This window comes from Oryzias latipes, chromosome 10 (assembly GCF_053564925.1).
Source record: "Oryzias latipes strain Hd-rR chromosome 10, Olatipes_Hd-rR_3.1".
Classification (NCBI taxonomy): Eukaryota; Metazoa; Chordata; class Actinopteri; order Beloniformes; family Adrianichthyidae; genus Oryzias; species Oryzias latipes.
In genome coordinates, this window is record NC_136246.1 from 20,766,709 (window position 1) to 20,787,938 (window position 21,230).

General features: G+C 41.0%; 1 protein-coding gene across 3 annotated transcripts; it reads right to left on the minus strand.

Annotated features, from left to right (window-relative positions):
• Window positions 1-4,178: 4,178 nt before the first annotated feature.
• Window positions 4,179-20,381, minus strand: ccnjl (cyclin J-like). 3 transcript variants are annotated; one of them, XM_011480273.4, is made up of 6 exons: window positions 19,989-20,381; window positions 19,302-19,409; window positions 15,520-15,730; window positions 8,381-8,680; window positions 8,119-8,278; window positions 4,179-7,225 (listed from the first exon to the last, which is right to left on the minus strand). In XM_011480273.4, the coding sequence occupies exons 2-6, from the start codon at window positions 19,377-19,379 to the stop codon at window positions 6,694-6,696; spliced, it is 1,281 nt and encodes a 426-aa protein (XP_011478575.1). In that variant the 5' UTR covers window positions 19,380-19,409; window positions 19,989-20,381; the 3' UTR covers window positions 4,179-6,693. The 3 variants fall into 3 exon arrangements, with proteins under 3 accessions (XP_011478575.1, XP_004073536.1, XP_078810408.1); XM_004073488.5 differs by having other exon boundaries at window positions 20,109-20,373; XM_078954282.1 differs by having other exon boundaries at window positions 20,229-20,368.
• Between the last annotated feature and the right edge of the window lie 849 nt (window positions 20,382-21,230).

Consider the following 21,230-nt stretch of genomic DNA (forward strand, 5'->3'; position numbering starts at 1 on the left):
ATAAGTAAGCGTTTCTGTTTAATCCCAAAACTACAACGGAGGCCCTAAAACTCCATCGTACAAAGGTAATCTAAAGCTGAAATGTTTGTTTTTTTAATCTCCTCTAAAATATTTGGCTGATATTAACATTCTACTATGTATTTTCAGTTTTAATATTCTGCATGATACCTGCACAGTTCTTAGGGAAAATACATTTTTCTATGTCAGCCAATGAAATCTACATCTTCACTTTACACATGGGGATCAAGTACAAATGAACTCAAATAATTTATACTGCAAATGAGATGAAAACATGTTCCTTGCATCAGGTTAGAGAAAATAAATATTACTTATTTTTGTATGGTTAAAAAAAAGAATTTCAAACGTTTCTAAAACATTTGTTTTCTTTTGGTCTGTTTGTGTTTCATTACATTTTGAGATGAAACAAGTCTTAAATTGAACAAAACTGAATTGACAAAATAAATTCAGTTAAATTAACCAAATAGAACAAATTGGAATTTAGAAAAATTATAATAAATGAGTTTAGATTTAATCAAAATGTAGATCAACTAAAATGAGACAAAACTAAACTGAATTAAAATGAAAAAACTGAATTTTTAGAAAAAGTTTTTTGAATTCAATTTGTTTAAACTAATATATATTCAGTCATGTATTTTCTAATCTGTTTTGTCCCTTTGGGGGTTACAGGGCTGCTGGGGCCTATCCCAGCCACTGATGGGTGTAATGCAGGGGTCACCCTGGACAGGTTGCAGGGCCACAATCACACACCCATGCACACCAACCACTTAACCTATAAAGGATTTTTTGGACAGAGGGAGGAACCCAGAGTCCCTGGGAAAAACCCATGTGTGCACAGGGAGAACATGCAATCCCAGCTGGGAGTTGAACCAGGGGCCTTCTTGTTGTGAGGCAAGAGTGCCAACCACTGCACCACTGTGCAGGCACAAATATAGAAAATTATGCAAATATATATCAAATTAAATGTAAAATTAATGTACTATAGAAAATTATATCAAAAACAGACTTGAGAAAACATATAAAAAGACCAAAAACACAGAAAAGAAGTGAAACATTGAAAGCACTGCCTAATAAACTATTTTGAATTGCAAATGCTCTGCCTTTTTTTTAACCCTCACAATTCCTTTCAACTAAAACATAACGTGATGACAGTTTTGGGAGAACATGACACGAGCAGATCCAGCAGCAAAATGACATCAAACTGTGAAGCAAATTAAAGATTGTAAAATATTTGCCACCAGGATAGATTAGTTGTTGCATTGACACCAGTTAACACTATCTAAGCCTGCATTTCTCAACAGCAGCCACTAGAAGGCGCTGTCGAACAAACCAAAAGACTCAAATAAGGTTTTTAGAATTTCTGCACCACATAAATTTAAAGATTCTGCTGAAGTTTTCAATCCCATCATTTTACTTTAAAATTTATACTCGGATGATCATCTTAAAAAAAATGAATTCAGTTTTTGTTGTTATGTGAAAAGACAATGGTTCTTTACTCGTGTTTTTAATGATCGTCACACAGCATGGACAAGAGTCCTAAATATGTAAAGTATTGAATCCCAGAGGTAATATAGGTAAATCAGCTGATGCATGATGGAGAGCATGATTTTAATGGTTATATAATCAAAATAAACAATGCCTGAAAACTTCATTTTAATGCAAGCACTGTTAAGAAGTAAAGACGCATCTTATAGTAGATCCATGAAATCTCTAATCTGTGACTTTCCAATCAAACTTGGGTAAAAGGTAAATGTACCCTAAAAGACTCAGCTATAATTGTGCAGCAAACTATAGATTCAAAAAAGTGATGACAGTTAAATGACACAATAATTTAAACTCCTGTGTGGCTTCCATGAAGTTCAAATTAGAAAGAAAGCTTGACAAAAGTGAAAACAAAACGGAATTCAGAAATTTCTGCAGAACAGAAATTTATCAGATTTATAGAAAAACCAGACATGGTGCATCCATCCATCCATCCATCCATCCGTCCATCCGTCCGTCCGTCCATCCATCCATCCATCCATCCGTCCATCCGTCCATCCGTCCGTCCGTCCGTCCATCCATCCATCCATCCATCCATCCATCCATCTATGCATCCATCTATGCATCCATCCATCCATCTATGCATCCATCAATCCATCTATGCATCCATCTTTAGATCATGCTGAATCCCTTTCAGGGTCTTGGGGTTGCTGCAGCCAACCCAGCTACTGTTGGACGAAGGTGGGATACACCCTGAACAGATCAGCAACCTGTTCCAGGTCACACACTCACATGCACACCCAGGTGCAAGTTAGAGGCTTCACTGAACCTATGAAGCATGTTTTCGGACTGTGGGAGGAAGCCAGAGAAAACCCACGAGAGAACATGCAAACTCATGTTTCAAATGACATGACTGCCAAAAAGCACTGAAGCTACATTTAAACTACTTTTGAGAAATTAGAAAGCTTTCATTTAACTTAGAAATCTTATGAAAGTTGTCATCCTAAGATCTTTCTTGAATATGTCACACAAAAAAAAACAAAGTTTAAAAACTCTGGGATTTACCAATCTAAAATCACAGTGTGGTTGCTGCAATGCAGAGTGGTAGAAGCTCTGGGAGTTAAGGTAACAGGAAACGTTCAAACCAACACTGACAAATGAGGAGCTTCCACTACAACCCCCATCTCCCTCCTGGAGACGTTTAAAGGAGATCAGCAGCCTGTGTCTTCACCTCCCAAAACAAAAACCTACAGCATGATGGCCTGAAGCACCACTGCTCCCTCAGTCTGCACCTCCACTGCTGAATGGGCCTCTGATCACAGACTTACCTGGAAAAACAGCCCTGTTCAGCTTTTTGCATGTTGCCTTTGTTTTTTTGCCAGCTGGATCTACCATCAGTAGAGTTAAAATAATGTTTCAATAGTGTTTTACTAAAGAAATAATGTCAGTTTAAGAAAAAATGTCTTAGTGACAAGAATGTTTTTTCTTCTTACCCCAGCAGTGTAAGGCAAATAAAAAAATCAAATTCATAAAGTGTTTGCATTCTCACTTCTGTCTATGTAGTCTAATTACATTCTTTATAATCTGAGTATTTACATGTAAACTGAGTTCTTGTTAAATAATCAGATTTTTGATCATACAATCATAATCTGTAGTAGTGGTCTGAGAACAGTACCTCAGCTGATTGAGCTTTAATCATCATTCTATTCAAGTAGAATGATGATTAATGAAATAAAACTACTCAGAGTACAACTTCCTGTAAAAATACACTGAAGATCGAACTGTAAATGATTTTCAAACTAAAATCCATTTCAATCTTTACATTTTTTCTTACAAACTTAAATATTAACTTTACTCACAAAAACTTGACATAAAACTCCAAATGTTCAAAAATGTGTTCATAAACAAAATAAGCAAACTAGTACCTTTTAACCAATGAGAATCAGTAAGAAGGTAGGTACTAAAAATAATAAGGTAATGCTTCCTTTTACAGTTCAGTACTTACAGGGTATTTATGTGGTACGTATATGGTACTTTTGTTTTATCTACTACTACTACTACTACTACTACTAGGTACTTTCATGGCACTTGTGTATTTATGTGGTACTAGTTCCACAGCTAAATCTCCATAGATAAAAATAACCCAGGTTGGATGGTTTTTGACCCAACCTTTGGGTTCAAATGAAATCCCTCTAACCCCCAAAAAAGTAACCCATAAACATACATCAAACAGGTTCCTGTGGTATTTATACATTAACACAACACATAAATAAATACCCACTAGTTACTATGTACAGTGTGTACAGCATAAATACCAAGTAGAAGCAAATAAAGTACCACAAATACACAGCATGTACCCAGTAGGTACAACAAAAGTACTATAAATACTACTTAAATACCCTGTAAGTACTGTAAAAGGAAACATTACCTAAGAATTTCTATTTTACAGAGATGTCTATATTTCAGAGATCCTGGCTGGCACCTCGCTTCTGAGTTCTGCTGCCGTACCTGTGGGATCTGTGTAAATGTGACTGTTGAGTGCTTTAGTCCTTCAGGACTGTGAGAAAACGTTTTACCTGTAAATGCAAGTTGCCAAAAGTAGAAATTAATTCCAACTCCAGAAATGTGTGCATGTTGTCTATAACTCCACCAAAAAAGAAAGAGAAAACACACAGACACTGAGCTCACTTGTGTTTATTTTGTCATGGCACTTCATATTTCTTTTGTTTTTCTTTGTCTTTAATCACTGTGTCACATAGACCAAGACTACAGGTCAATACAAAAAATATATAAAAATAAAATAAAGTTTGTGGTGCCGTATCATCATCAGCATCGGCCAAGTTTGGTTTACGTCAAACCAGCACCTTTTAGAAAACAGGAACAGTGGGATTCTATCTAAAACCAAAGCAGTCAGTAATATCTATCACTCAAACCATGTGGCTGCAATGTGCAACATATTTATGTTTCAGAGCCCACTGCCCTCTAGAGGAGATAAAGTAAGTTACACAAGTATCAAAAATAAGTTACAAAGGGATGAACCAGTGGTACACACAAGACAGTGACAGCTGTGAGCAGGTAAAACAGTTATTGCACCTTTGACACCTTCATGCTGAGAAGAACAAAAATACTAAAATGTGAGTGTTACTGGAATGTAAAAAAAAAAAATTACAAAACATTAAAAGTTAAGAAAAAACACGCTGTGTACTTGTTCTGCTGGGACGCAGAAAGTCCTCACAAATAAAAGGAACTCGTTCTATTTGATCAAGATGTCGAAGAACATATGTGACATGGAACAGCTGAGGGCAAGGCACCAACACGAAGTGACGTCCAGTGTGTAAATTCAGCAGAAAAAAAGCCTTAAAACTTCAACCCCAGCACAATTATTTGTATTCAGATGAAGCTCACACTTCTGATGAAAACCCGCACGTTATGCATCTTTTTGGCCTCCCTGAAGGTAAACGGATTACATGTCGGCAGTAAAAGTTTAAAGAGAAGGCATCAGAATGGAAACTTCATCTGTTTTTGGTACTTTGATCAATAATCGAGTTAATAGCCAACACTCAATAACCAAAGGCCACAGAATGGCCTTAAACTCCACCAAACGTGGGGCCCATATGTTTAAATGATCACCATGGTGACCAGTGGGAAACCCTTGGGATCAGCAGTGGTAATCTGGAAGTGTTTAAACTTCAAACGGAAGTGGAAGGCTTGCACTTGTGGCCTTAGATATCTAGGATGCAATTAGAGGCCATTATTAGCCGAATATGTTTACAAGCAAACCCGTGGTTTTCACTTCGCTATCTAGTAAAGGAATTCCATGCATTTCTATACTGAAGTGTACATGGTCCAGTGATGAAGAGGAGGATGAAGCATTAGCGCTTCAGATTAAAGCACATCACAGAATGATGGAGAGGGAAGCTAGCTTCAGTCTTAAAACCTCCAAAAGACAGTTTCAATGGACAAAACAAGGAAAACTAAACTTAATCAACAATATTTTCTACATTAGTATAAAAAAAACTACACTACGAGAAACATAAGTAATTCAAAAAACACAGAAAAAGGTCATAAATAAAAGCTATGGCATGTTTCAATGGCATTGTATTCAAGTAATTCTTGATAAAGTCCCTGAAAGTGGTTCATGTAAACATCGAGTCATTAACACAGACACTGAACCAACAGTTCATGAGAAAGGCAGCAGCAATTCATATGTACAACACACGAGCAAGGCTTCATGTCTCCGTCACGTGGTCCAGTCACATCGCTTTGTTTCCTTTGAGTGGTGTTGGAAAAGCTAAACCTTTAGTATGGAGAGGCCTGGAGCCGTGCTTCACCTGTTTGGGTGAGGCTCCGCCACAAGGCCCGACGTAGGAGATGGAGAGCGAAAAAAAAAAAGACAAGATGGAAAAGAAAAAAAAAACAATTAGATAATACAGGAGACCTGTTGGAGCTGCAGACTTGACCTGCACTCAAAAATAAACTCTTGGGTCTCCTCAGAGGTTTTATTGTTGTGACAAATGAGTGGAGGAGCCACTGAGCTCATTCTTGCAATGTTTGTTCGTTTGCAAGAGACACAGGCAGTCTGGGGGGGAAAAAAAAGAAAAATCCAGTTTTCTAATGAGATTCATCCTAAAATATAAAAATGTATTTTCTCCACCTCACAAAATGGAAAAGAGATTTTAAAAAAAACTAACACGCATGTTTAAATATGGAGTTTTGAAAAGAAAAACCGGTTGAGCAGCAAGTAATCCTTATCACAGATACTTTGTGTTTTGCGCACCACTAGATTTGGCTCAGCTTTCATACACAACTGAGAGCACAGGCACTGAATGAGGAGGCTGTTGGATCGCACTGCTGCTTTCATCTCATTCACAGTGATGACAGTCTCAATAAAACACATTTATAAATCCAGTTCAGAAGATGGCAGCAACACGTCTGAGGAGCCTCAGTATTTCACATGAGGCGGGGAGTTGGTCACGTCAACGTGATGACTTCTACTGCTTTTCCTTTGGACCTCTGCTTGCGTCTGGAGCGTCTCTGTGGGAGGGTGGGGGCAGCAGGGCGGGTGGGAGGTGCTGCGGGGCCGACGGAGAGAGACAGGAGGTCTGTAAGCGGGTGTTTCTGGGTTTGGAGCTGGGATGGAAGCATTACAGTGGACTCCTGCAGGGGGTTGAGTTCCCTCTCCGTCTCCTGGCGTCACCTGTCAAAGCAGCCGGCGGCAAACGTGTGGTGTGCCCCGAGGTATCCGCCACTATAGGCCATACTCAGGCAGTGTCTCGGTTCTGCGGCGAGCGTCATCTGAACAGAGATGGGGGGCTGAAGAGGCAGCGAGCGAACCCCTGGTTGCAGACCCGAAGTTATACTTGAGTAAGAAGGGAACACGCCGCTAGGAGTGACAGGAGGAGCTCCAGTTAGTAAACTCATAGTGTGGTTCTGAAGGAAGTCCTGAGACATGCTCACGACAGAGCCCAAAGCCTGGGAGTCAGCGAGCGCCTGCAGCTGGGACAGAGACGGGGAGTGCTGCAAAAGGTGAGGGAAGCCATCTGGCTGAAAGAGCAACTGTGGTGTCGATGAGGCAGAGGAGGAAGAGGAGGAGGAGGAGGCCGGTCTCTGGATAGATGAAACTGGAGAAAGGTGAGAGGTCTGTGGCTGCGACTGCAGAGAGGAGAGTCGATGAGGAGGGGTGGATTTGGTTTTATTGGCCTCCTTTACATCATTGTCGTGAGCTCTGCCATGAAAAAGCAAAAAGAGATCAAGTAAGTCACTCAAACCAGAGCAGAAGAAAACAACACCGCAGTTCTGTAGGAAAAAAACATGTAAATGCAAAAACAACAATAATTCAGACAAACCTGTTTGAATAGCACACAATTAAAATAAGTGTAAAAATGATCACAGTCTTCATTACATTTGTAGGAGTATACAGATTACAGACTACGCTAGTTTTAGTCAGATCAGTGTGTTCAAGTCCACTCCACTGAAAATCGTGTTTTTAACATTTCTCCTGATCGAAGATATATAAATATATAAAGAAAACTAAGCCTAAAATTCCATTTCGGAGTGTTTCTTTGTTGAAATCATTGTGAATCAAGAGTGGATGAAAAAAATGCTGTTGGAAAAAGCTTGGCCACAAGCTGTCTGCTTTGCTGTATTCTGATGCAGCCACATGCAGACAAATATATATTTTATACTTTGTTTTTCTCATCTGAGCTGGAATCTGGATCAAAACTGTGCGGCAGGATAGCTCAGATACTGCTCGCCATTTTTGTTGGTATTATGGAAAGTACACATTTCAATGATATTCTATAGGTTTAGGTTGGGGAATGTGCAAACAGGAGGATGACGGGAAGCAAGGACAGGCTTACTCCGCTCCAATAGTCCCACTCATAACTTATAGGTGAATTTCTATTGAACTACTGCCGCTCTGCAGAAACTATGTCATAGAAAATGATTGGATCAAAACAGCATAATCATAATGAAAAGATCACTGGGAATAATTCTACAGTAGATCAAAATATGATTGGAGTTGGCCTTTAAAAAGCCACCAATTGCAGAAATGACACGTAAAATCCTAACAACTGCACGGAAAACAAAATTTAGGTCCAAATTCAGGGCGTTTCTTACAGCAGCATCAGTTCAATGCACTGGGTGAGGTGGTCCCACGTGTAGCCTGTCAGGAGATGCAGAGCAGTTGTCCAACTCGGGGAAATCTGGAGGCAAATGCGAGAAGCTGCCACGCACGCAGCAGCAACCTGAGATGGTCGGAAACTCAGGAACGCGTGATCTAAATGTAGGAAGAAAGCTTAATTAATGCTTTGAGCCAAAGAAACATCCTTTTGGCCCAGACAGCAGAGTGCAAAATAAAAGTAAGCCTCTGTAAACTCACCCTGCAGGGAGACCTCCAGAAAGTAGTGAGTGTATTTGTCCATGAAAGCCTTGGTCTTTGAGAGCGAGGACAGAGGCCACCCATTGTACAGGTCGCTTTCCTGCACTGCAGCATTTAGGTAGTAGTCAATAAAGTGAGCTGGGGTTGGCATGCACAAATTCCAGCCGAACGTCTCCAGGAGCAGAAGCTCCATTTTGATGAGATCCTTCTTGTTAAGAACAAGGTTCAAGCTGCACATGAAGCCGAGGGAGTTCAGCTGCTCCAGTTTGGGAACTCGGTCCTCCTTCTCCTCAAATTTACCTAAAAAAGGAAAGTGTAAAATAAGTTAAGGATTAACTTATTTTAGTCATGTGGACAGGCCAAAGAGATGAGCTGGGTTTAAGAATTCAGTTCTGAACATCTGGAACCATAATGGTAAAAAGCCCAGCAGAAGGGGTTTTACAGAGGACTAAAAAAAAAAGGAAAAGAGCTGTCAAACATTTCAGTCTTCACCCCAGGTCCTCCCAAACAGAGCAGGCTCATTATGGCGAGCCCCCATCCCATCCAAAGACATATTCTTTTCCATAGCAACAGCCCTGAGGCCTGGGTCCATGTGGCCAATGAAGAGGGGCATTTTTCTGCCTCTAATCCAGGGGTCCCTCCACTCAATCAGGAGGGGAGAGGGAGAGGAGGGTATCAGATTACTCTGATACAGATTTCCCTGGAAATCATTTGCCTTAAACTGGACCTGCTTTTTAGGAGCCAGTTGGAACAGACTGAAACCTGCTGGCCTGTAAACATAAAAGCTGCAACAGCAGGGGGTTTTTAAAGCTCATACCCATGAAGACATCACAACACTAATTGACCGTCACAGAAAAATCTCAGCTCTATAAAGATAAAATCCTATTCCTCTCATAGATTTATCATATTTACAGACTTCATAGAAAACAACAAAAAAGATGTGATTAAAAAAGCCTGATTGCTCACATCACATATGATGAAGCTATTCAAGTCTTTCTATTGTACCAGGACTTTTAGTCAAATTTGTCCAAATGGGCAGAAGCTCAAATCATTTGCATGAGTAAAATGGGGGCTTTGTCCTCTTAAATAAACACGGCCAACCTGCTTAAGTGCTGCACCCTGACTACAGGCAAATTATTTTTGCATTTCATCCCCTTGCTGGGATTAAAAAAAAATTATGAATCCAGCTGGGCACAAAATAAAAAACAAAACTCTGCAGAGTCCATCCTCTAATCTAAAACCATGGCAACTGAGCCACTTTTAATGAGGGGGGGGCTGCTTCGACATTGCTATTACACTTGGACGTGAACGCTCCAACTTACAACAGCTGTTGCTTTTGTCTTTGATTGATCTCATATATCCCTTTATTTATCTAGAAGCAGCAGCATCCTCCTGGAGAGTGCAAATTCTATCGCCGATGCTGCGGCCTATTATTAAGCAAGGAAGAAGAGGGGACGAGGATGGGTGGGGGGGTCTGAAGCCCCACTTTCCAGGAGGTTAGGGAGTAATTAGCAGAGAGGCAGTAATGGCTTCTCTTCAACAGAGCAGGAAGCACAATGACAAACAGCGCTGTTTACCACCACAATTGCTCACTCCGTTCCCCAGTCCACACGTGTCCCATTCTGTGCTTTAGATCTGCAGCCTGCTGTCAGACTGTTATGTCCACACGGTCATAAAAGGCCATCAATGCCCCCAATCTCTGCACAAACCCGACCTCTTTGATCTTGAAAGACATTATCAGCCTGCCTGCGTTTTGGAGCTCTGTGATTATCCCTGCAGTTTAACCACTGCGGCTGATCACAGACTTGGAAAAAATAGATACTAAAGTCTATTAAAAAAAAAACAACCCAAAGTGACTTTAGGAACTCAGAAAAGATACAGTCCTGCTTGAAATAAAAGTCGGACACTACAGAATTTTTTTTTTTAACTTTACCTGTCCAGCAGCAAACAGATCACAGAATTGAAAAAAATAGATATGAAAGAGTGACCTCATGGACTAACAAAAGATGGATTTCCGCACAAGATAATAGTCTGACACTAAACAGGAGCTGTTTCACTGAAGATGCAATGTAGAGGTGTTAACCTCATTTTTCTGCATCAGTCTGAAATCTATGCATTTCAAAGTGACTCTTTCTCCATGTAATGAACACTTCCTTTGACAGCAATTTGTTTGTTTTTCTACAAAACATTCAAAAACAGATGATCTACTACAAAGAACTCGCTAGGCTCTTAGGTACGTCAGAACATGTAACCAATCTCACATTTTTCAAAGATAAACATGAACACTGACCACAGTTTCTCTTTTCTTAGCAGTAAATCTAAGAACCTTCACCTAAATCAAGAATCCATAGAGTACAAACAAAAACCATTTGGAGTGTCAGATAATCCACCAGTCTGGATGTTTCTTTAATTCCATCCTTTCATACATGCAACAGGTCCAAACTGCTGCAACATTTGCAGTTTCGTTTCATTCAAGTCTGAATGCAGGCTGACAGAGATGGTGTGCATTCTTCTGCTGTGAGTTAGCTGCCTGCATTCCAGGTATGGCAAACTGATCCTATCTCACAGCAAAGAGCAGGAAGCAGAAACAGCTGAAGGGGGAAAATGTGAACTTCCTATTTATTTCTCATGACATGTCAATACACAACTACAAGACTACCAGTCCTTTCTAAAAACCCAATAGATGATTAGAAGAGATGGAGACAAAGGTTTAGAAGGTTGAGTGAGATTTAAGGTCATTAGTTTGTGGGTTTAATGATTTGGTGGATAGGAAACCGCAGAAATCTTTTCTCAAAGTTGGGTTGCCTTCTGCTAGTTTACAGCCTTTCACACCCCCAACCTTAACATTAGCAGTGCAATAAAAATGGCTAACGATATCGGAGCTATCCAGCCGAACAGTTCTGAGCCAGATATCAGCTCAGACAAGGAAAACAAAGACATACATGGATCTATTCCTCTACAAGTGGATGCATCAGAATAGAGTGGAGCAGGGAAATTGTGGCCCGCCGTCCGTTTGTAGCTCCTACGTCACACCTACAAGCTTTCTCCAACCCCATTTTTTTGTCTGCTCCTGATTCACAAAGATTTTAATGAAGAAATGCAATTTTTAGCTTTTTTTTCTTCATACAAGTCATCAGAGTGGGCCTTTAATTAAAGGTATTCTTTTTAAGGAAATTAATTAGGGTTTTAAAAATATATATATATACAAATTTTTCTTCTATTTTCTGTCTTGCTTCCGAGTTCTAAATCTCCTATTTGATACAAGATCTCATCTGTTGCTGCTCCTGGTCCAGACAGCTCTGATTATGTAGGCCTGGAGTGATCTCTGACCCACATTGCTGAATGCTCTAGTGACCAAGGAGAATTCTAGAGACCCCAAACTTATGCATGGAAGTGTGTCAGCGTGGTGTGTGTGTGTGTGTGTGTGTGTGTGTGTTGGGGGGTTGTATTGTGCCTTACCCTATGGGTGGTAACAAGGCAGACTGTGGGCAAACATATGTTGAGGAATTAAAGAACAAAATCCTTCCACAGTTGAAGCTTTCTTGGTGTGTTCATGTCAATCTGAATGAAGCGGTCATATTCAGAAACTATTTGGATGATCTATAAAAAGCTGTAAACTTACTTAAACTGTGGGGAGCCACATATGGTAATAGTGGGGTCTCAGAATGGGAAGAGCATTTCCCTAATAATCCACATTTCAGGGCGCCCTACTGGGCGGTTCAGTCCCGACACGTCCCTGTTTAACATCAGCAGCCAACCTGCCTTTCAAGTATCACTCCATTCATTGCCCCGGACCCCCAGGTATGCTGGGCTGCTTTTATTGGTTGCCCCGGCTCGCTCTGCATGACCCCGTCAGAGTTAAAGAACAAGGAGGAAACGGAGCCGGCAGCAGAGGGTAAAAGGACAGCCCCCCCCCCCCCCCCCCCCCCCCCCCCCAGAACCCGGCCGTTAACACGGCGCTGCAGCACCCCGGCCGTTCCCCTCAACTGGGAATTTTCCAGCGGGTTAAGACTTCCAAGGTGGATCTTAATGAGGTGGCCAGGAGAAACAAATCTGTGGGTTTATCACGTGGTTGTCATGGCAACTGTGTCCCTCTTTTAGCAACGTCGGCCGCGCACACAAACGCTCGCATAACAACCTCCACCCCTTCAAGTGGGCTCCCCTCCCCCCTCTCTGGGAAGGGTCTTCTTGCTGGCCTGCTCGCATTGACTGGCTTTTGTTTGAGGACTGACTCGGGGAGCATATGGCAGGTGCCCCTCAGCACACTGCGCCTCCCCACCCCCGGGGCTCGGAGGCCGATGTCTGTGCACTTTGTGGTCAGTTTAACAGAGCTTCCTGTGCAGTTGTTTCAGCAGGATGCTCTTTTTTCTTTTCTTTTCTTTCATTTTCTTTCCTCCAAATCCTTCACTCAACCCGATTAATTCAATTCTAGTGATCTCCCTCTGAAGAGTCACCTGGTATATTCCAAAAAAACAACAAACAAGCTTGACAAAGTATAAATCACGGTTATCTGAATCCATCAGGAACATTTTGTGTTGGCTGACAGCAATTCATTGTGTCATTTATGCTCATAGCTGCAACTTTGAGGGGCTTTATGTTTTCCTCAAAGCTTCCAGGAAGACGGATTACATTCCTGCAGGACTTCACAGAACGCAGCACAAAAGAAACTTTATAGCTGTGGAGTGACTTCCTCAAATGAGCATCCTAAGAGACCAGCTCCTTTAATTAAATGAGTTCTCTGGAGCAAAGCACAATCTTTAAATAAGTACCAGTTGATAACACTCGACTCATTCTGAGAAGAAAAAAAGAAGTGAAACGTATTCCTTTAAAGGAGAAGAAGCTTATCCATAAGCAAAAATGTAGACATGAAAGTTCCCACAACCAACACACCTAAAAGAGTTACACTCCCCGTGGTCATCTTTTGATCTACTTTGAAAGCGTTCCCAGTGGTCTTTGAATTATGATTATGCCATTTTTAGCAAAAATAGGAGACCTTCGTTTTCTAGGACATAGTTTCAGCAGAGCGGCAGCAGTTCATTAAAAATTCACCTCAGAGTTGAGGGCGGGACCGTTGGTGTGGAGTGAGCCTACCCTCACTGTCATTTACACCCAAACCTAACATAGCCGGTGCAACAAAAATGGCAAGCAATACAGGAGTTATGCAGCCATCGAGTTATGAGCCAGATCCCAGTTTAGATGAGGAAAACAAAGACGTCCGTGGATATAGTCATCTACAAGAGGACGATCAGAATGGAGCAGGACAGGGAGCCTTTTCTGAGGCATTTTTAGTCATCTCCTGATCCCAACAATTTGAATAAAGAAATACTCAAAAATGCAAATTGAGCTACATTTTTTAATACGTGTCCACCATAATGAGAAAAATGCCACAAGAACCGGTTAAAAACAGCAAAAACACAGTTTTAATCGGAGTGGGTCTTTAAATAAAATGTGTGTGAGCCACAAATGAGGTACTGATTAGTTAACCGAGTGTGGAAGCTAGGAAAGTTTAAAGAAAGACTATTGTGTGCCTCAAAGGGAAGCAGTGAGACCAATAGGGAGGTTGTTCAATAACTAGGCCAGATTCCAAAGCACAAGACATGAAAACCCGAGTTAAGTCAGAATCACACGGCCCTCTCAGAGGTTCATCAATCATGACAGAGACTCCCTAGAGAGCTGGAGGAGACTGACGCAGGACAGCAGAGCACACAGAGCTCCTCTCAACGGGAAACCACAATCAATGAATTCAATAGTAAAAATCTATCAGTGATTTCAAATGTATTATATTCTGTCTGAGTTGGAGAGATAATACTTTATGCACTTCACTAAATGAACCAACATGAATCTAGCCTTAGACTCTCATGAGATTGCTTTTAAATGAGAGCACTTTGAAGTCGGAAATTTTTCTCCAAACCCTGACGGATTGAAGCTAGCCTGCAAACAACCACGCATGCATCCACACACTCACACACAGCTCCCTGGAGTGAAGAAAAAAAAACGGTTTCAGACTCCTACTTTGACGGCATCATTATTTTAATTATTATCCTTGATGCACCACAGTCTGTTAATCACCAGACAGATATAAAGAGGTTAACAGCCCGCACTCAAGGCGCATCATGCACCAGCAGGGGAGCTTTGGGTGATTAATGCACCTGCTTTACACCAACCACAAAGACGCAGCTAAAATTAGTGACAGACAATCAAACTATGGCACTAGTGTCTGCAGGAAAACTTTGGCTGAAGATGGGGTGTGAGTCAGTCCACGGAAAAATGTTTACATGTTTTTTTTTTTTTTTTTTTGGGGGGGGGGGGGGGGGAGGCTTGTTCTAGATAGTTGTGGTCGTCACCAAACCACAGCCTTTAGGATTTAATAGACAAACAGGCCTGAGACCTGCTGAAGGTTGCCCTGTAAGATTTGACAATCACATCAGTCAAACAACAATGTGTTGATTTGGCATTAAAATGAAGGCAATGAACTCTGTGCGGAGATGAAAGAGGTTTCTGGAACCAGAATGTAAAGGAAATTTATTTCTGATGTAAAGCTCTCCTAAAATCGGGGGACGCAAACTGATTTGTTTGCTTAATTTGGCACCTAGTTGTTAATTTGTGAACTGAACTCTATTCAGTTATTTTGTTTTTAAACATGATTCAATCTGGAAGTCAAGCAATTGCCCCTTGCTCAATAGCCAACCAACTGCCGACAAGAGATCAAATTACAGCCGCGATCATACACACAGATAAAGATCTGCAGACATGAGAGAAATACTCAACAGTTGCAGCACAAACACTCAGCAGGCGATAGATTACATGTACAGCTTAAAAACATGCAAAATACTAAGAAGGGGTGACAAAGTCTCCCGAGACTCACTCGAATTAGCTTTGTTGCAGGAAGTGCTCTACACTGTACCAGGCTGTGCTAACCACAGCCGCTTTCAGGTCAGTACAGTTTCACTTTAGCGCTGGAGTTTTTAAACCTTTAGCTAAATGAACGCATTTCAAAATGACAACCATAAGAATCTCTTTAACTGTTATGACACAGAAAGAGAAAAGATGGAGTCTACATGTTATATAACCCTTCTGAGAAAAAAAGAGAAAGCTAACTAGTTTATAAAGAGGAAAAAAAAAAACATGTATGTACTTACTAGCAAGCAACAAGCAGGAGAGCGCAATGACATAGAGCTGTTTGACAGCCACATCATAGTGGTCCATGAACAAGTCCAGCAGGTAGACGGCCAAATGGCGTGCCGTCGGACAGAGCTGGTAGCGATTGCTCAGGATGGCCAGCAGGTCTGCAAAGTATCGCCGCATGCCGATCTGCGGGGAGTGGGCTCGGTAGACCGGCAGCTTCAGCTCCTAAACGAGGAGAGGACAGCAGAGTATAAATAACAGGAGCTGGTTCTCTGAGAAGGTGTGATGAAATGGCGTTGGGGTTGCAGAGAATTCGTATGATGATAATAATGATGATGCATGTCTTTTCCCGACTTAAAAATTGAGACCAAAAAAATTAAATATTGACTCCATGGTTTTTCTTAAAGTCCCACTCCGATCATCTAGTAATGTATTTTTAAAGTGTCCCCAGTGGTCTTTTAATTATGATTATGCCATTTTTAACCCAAAAAAAAGTATTATTCTTTTTTTTAATGGTGCCCTTTTCTTGGCCATAGTTTCTGCAGAGTGGCTGTACTTCTTTAGGATTGCCTTGGAGTCTGCTGGCACAGAGCAACCCCGCCCCTCTTCCCCTCCCCGTTTCAGACAGCATTCTGTTTACACCCTTCTGTTAGGTTGGGGTTGGGAAGGGCAGAAAGCTTCTGCTAGCTTACAGCCCCTCCCAATCCAACATAACCAATGTGGCGAGTAATATTGAAGCTATCCAGCCGTACAGTTTTGAGCCAAATACCAGCTCGGACAAAGAAAGCAAAGACGTGCATGGATCTATTTGTCTGCAAGTGGATGCATCAGCATGGAGTGCAGCAGGGAGCTTGTGGCCTGTCAACTACAAGCTTTTATCAACTGCATTTTTTCCATCTGCTTCGGATAAACAACTATGTGAATAAAGAAATACTTAGAAATTCAATTATTAATTCTTATTTTCCTTTATGAATGTCCCCCATCATCAGAAAAATGCTAAAAGAAGGTGTTAAAAACACCATCTTCATTGGAGTGGGTCTTTAAACGGTTCCAGGACCGTGCAGTCACATTTATATGATCGCCAGCTCTGCAGAGAACTGGAGCTAATGTGGGTCATTGCAGAGATCAGCAAACAATGAGGTTGGGTTTTGGGCATGCGGTTTAGGGTGGGGGGCATCTTCTTCCCGTGGAGTTTAGCAGAAGCCTGGATTAAGTTTCACCCCCAACACATCTTCCATTCTTGTTCAATTAGCTGCAGTTGTTTCAGAGAGGAAAAAAAGACACTCATGGCCCCCACACGAGTGTCTTTTTTCCTGGGCATGGGTGTCTTCACGAATCAGCAGAGAGGCATAAGGAAGGAGCAAAAAAGGTTCCAGCTTTCAATCTGCTGCTGCAGACTTGTTTTTCTGCATTCAAGCAGCTTAACTTCAAATGTTTTTGAAAAATATGTTGTTCTGTCAAAAGTTTCAACAAAAACAAGAGATTTGCTTTACAATAACAGAAGGGGGGCTAAATGAATGTCCTTTGTGAACATATTAAACATCAAAAGCTCAGCCCAACAGGCCTGTGCTGCTGAAAAGCCCAACCTTTGATCAATTCTACCAAAACTTTGTGGGGGGTTTTTAAGGTCATTTACTTTGCAATGGCTTTTCATATCCCATCACACCAAGCTGGGTAACCCGAGATAAGTTACAGTGCCTCGGAGCAGCAACTTTGCATGGGAGCACTCAAATCTATCATTAATTCAGAATCTCCATGGTTGACGTTTTGGGACAGACGTGGCAGCAGTTGTACAGCCAACTAACCAGGACCTTCTTCAGTGCCAACCATTGCTGTGCTGCAATCCACTACTGACTTAAGACAAGCTGACAAACCTATTCTTAGTAAAGACAATCAAGTCAAATGTGTGCTTTAAGTTTTTCTTAGAAGAAAAACTAAGGATTTAATGAACCGACCCAATAATCTGTCGTAAAATGAATTATAAGGTAAGGGTTAAAAATACACGGTGAAGTCATAACAGTTTGTTCAGAGTGATAAACTAACAGTGTCAAGGTTATTCAAATTGTCGAGGATGCATCTTGAGTGCAACTTGAACAGTCTTGACAATCTAGAGCAACCCCCGATATCAACCTATACTCCCTAAACACTCCTCTCCTCCCACAGCTTCTGCCTCTGGTCCATCTGTCTTTTTCTTGGGGTGCAAGGCTAGCAGCAGGAAGGGGGGGCCGTCTGAGTCTGGAGGGGCTCTGGGGGTTCGGCGTAGGGTGGAGAGGTGCCTTTGTGGGGGATCCGTGCCGTAATTAAGGATTCCACAGCTGCTTGCTGATTTGCATGTCTGATTTGCCACATGCTACACGCCGCTGCCGTCTCCCACATCAGGACATTATCAGTGCAGCAAACGTCATTAAGGCAGGGGGGGGGGGGGGGTCATGCAGGAGATCTGAAGGCTGAGAAGCCTAGAAACTGATTTTACTATTCTGTTTCATGGTGGATTTAATGTGGTTACTTGGGGGGGGGGGGGGGACCGCTACCACTTGTTAAATCCTTTTTTTTCTCGTTTTTGACAAAAATATTCCACTTGTGAAAAGGTCACTTAAGAATTAAGACGCTCTATTTCCCCCCAACTGTTAAACTTAAACTGCATATGCGACATGATAAAAAAAGAAAAAAGAAAATGCACTTATTTCACCCAGGATCTAAAAGAAATTAAGCAAGGTGATTCCAATTATCGAGGATATTTAGTTAATCCGCTTAGAGACAACGTATTAAAATAAATACTTTGTTATGATAATCCAGGTTTCTTATCAGTTTTCATGTCTCACTGAACGGTTTTTATTCCAGTCAGGTTGATTGTTGAGCTTGCATGGGCTATTTTCCTTGTTTTTCCCCAGAAAAAAATTGTAACAATCAGAATAAATGTAACAATTCCCACAGCAATACGATCCATTCACAGCGAGATATGAAGAGGATATATAAAACATACCACACTTTTTCAAATAAAAACTATTCTGAATCTGGAAAACCCCTTTAAAAAAAGTAAAGTTTCACTCCAAACACTTGTGTGAGTCAGTGGCATTTCCATGTCATTTACAATGAGGTCACTTCATTGGACTGGAAGCTAAAAAAAACAGCTAAGAGTCTAACTGACTATCACTGATCTGTCAGTTATAGTCTTTTTTTTTAATAGCATATGAAAAACCGTGGGTGTGCCAATGTTTCCTGCCCTTCGCTGATTTTCAGTTTACCGTAATCATGAGCGTGTAATGAGTCAGACACTGTTCTAGGTGAGCTAACCGATGACGGAGCCCGAGCACACGGCTCAACCTCAGACGACTGATTTATGATCCGCTTCAGTCCTGGCGCTTCTGCGTACCTGATCCCTACAACCTGATCCAGTTTCAATAAACCCAGAACGAGTCGCCGTGGGGGTGACGCGGCTGGAAAATGTCGTTCAATTGACAGATGTCTCCATTTATGTGACACATGGGAAGAAACATGAGCAGGGTTTGGGGGTAATTAAGACATCCTTAATTAATGAGCGAAATGAAATACTTATACAGCAGCGTCAAGGCTTTGTGTCTGGTTTATGAAATATTAAAATGTATATATTTATTTATTTATTTTGTCTGTTTCAAAACTACAACAGAGAAAATCAATGCCTTTTTGAGATTTTGTTGATATGAAACTGAAGGTAAAGCTATAGAGACATTTTTATTTATTGTTGGTTTTTGTAACACAGAAAGAAATCTGCATGGGTTCACAAAAACATAGCTTTCCCGTCTCTGGGGGTACTGACCTTGATGCGCAGGGACTGATGGATGTCAGAAGCCAGCTGTCCTTTCCACCACTGCAGCTCCCTCTCCATCTTTCCCATTCAGAGGAGGCCTCCAGAACCAAGTTTGACCTGCAGGGACAGGTTCCCAGAAAAACCACACAAACTTCAGACACTTTCATTCTGAGACACACATTTCCAGCTGTTCACTCACAACACCAGCTCAACTACAAGATATGACGGAGGATTGCGTTGTTGTTGAAATCAAATAACCCATCATTTCGACACAAACGGTGCTTTTTAAAAAAAAGTAGAGTCGTTTAACAAAGTTTTAGCTAGTTTGAAGCCCTACTTTCGCCGGCAAAGGCCATTTTCTCTGCCTGGGTATTTAAATGGCTCAGTTAAATGTCCTCTCACCCACGCGCTTTACGGCAAATTCCTTTGATTAACGTCTTCAGAAATGCCGCTTTAGGGACTACTTTATGAGGTAAAACGCACATTGAGGTTAACGCGACAATGTTTGGGAATAAAATGATGTGGGTCATGCCGTAAATAGACATGTGATAACTGCTTTCTGTTCTCAGAATGAAATTCGCTTCGTGGGATTTTTTTTTTTTTTTTTACAAATTACGACACAAACTTCTTATTTTCGTTAAAAGGCATCGCGTTGAACTTTTCATCTCCGTGATTTTTACATGTGCCACCACTCACCGCTCCGACGGGAATGCCCACCCCCCTCCCAGACCCCTTTGTCTCAGTCCGACATCCTGGATGATAAAACTCCTTGTCGGCACAACTTTAAGATACACGCTTTCGGCGCAAAAAACTCACAAACTACAAATCTGCTGCCGCGGTCATCGAACGGCCCCCCACACAGGAATGAGGCGGGAAGGCCTCCGCTCGCCTTGCTTCCTAAACTGTTCACACTTTTTCCGAGAAAATCTGCTCTACCGTTCTCCTCTCCGGTAGCTTGCTTTAACAAAGTAGCCTCTCCGGCTGCACCAGCTGCGGCTGCTGAGCTGCGAGGCGAGAGGGGTCGACGTAAAAAGTACTGATGCACTCTGGGAAATGCAGTTTACATGGACAACAGTGCCACACGTCTGTGGTTAAGAGAGCAATACAAATGTTAAAGGGAAAAAAAACATTTTTATTTTGATCACCTATATTATATAATATCATATTATATTATATGTATTTTGTATTAAATTACTTTTTGAAGCAGTGTTATATATGTAACTCACATACGTTGTAAAATAGTGTTAACATCATTGACTGTATACTGTGGTTAACATATAATATTCTTGAATAAAAAGTAGTCTACTAAAATGGTATATTTAGTCTCTATTAAAAGTGTAGCAGTATAGTTGATATTTACCTTTTATATACTATTTAAACTTAAAATGTTCTAATTTAGTAAGAAGTATTCAGTTAGTATACTACCTACACTACACGGACATTGTCTATATAATACTTGCTATACTTGCTATACTTGTACTCAAGTATACCTAATAAAATAAACTTCAAGTGGTCTACTTTTTGCTAAGGGATATACAGCATATTTTTCATCACTGAAACTGCATAAGCATTTGTTAGAACTAGCTTTTTTTTCTCCAATTAGTGTTTTTAACAATATTTGACTAGAACAATGCACAAGATGAATCTTATTAAGGGTATATCAGAAGTGGTGGGGAGAATACACAGTTCAGTTGTTAATAAGTTTGTATTGGTTGTTTTCCTTGTGTGATTCTGTTTATCAATACTGCATTTTTTAACATTGTGCTACACAGTATTATACATTATCTAACCAGTGCTCCAAGTAAACATTTATGTTTCACTTACCTTTGCAAATTTTAGAAGTTTCATTTGAACTACATAAACCAGAGGACCTCCCCAAGATAATATAATGCAGATTTTTTTTTTAAATAAAAAAACGTTGAGCAACAATACAATTTT

Coding starts and splice junctions, on each gene's coding strand:
- ccnjl (XM_011480273.4), bottom strand. CDS start 19,379: ATGGGAAAGATGGAGAGGGAGCTGCAGTGGTGGAAAGGACAGCTGGCT. Junction 8,681..15,519: donor CTCCTGCTTGTTGCTTGCTA/GTAAGTACATAC, acceptor TTCCTTTTTTAG/GTAAATTTGAGGAGAAGGAG. Junction 8,279..8,380: donor TCTGGAGGTCTCCCTGCAGG/GTGAGTTTACAG, acceptor TCCTACATTTAG/ATCACGCGTTCCTGAGTTTC.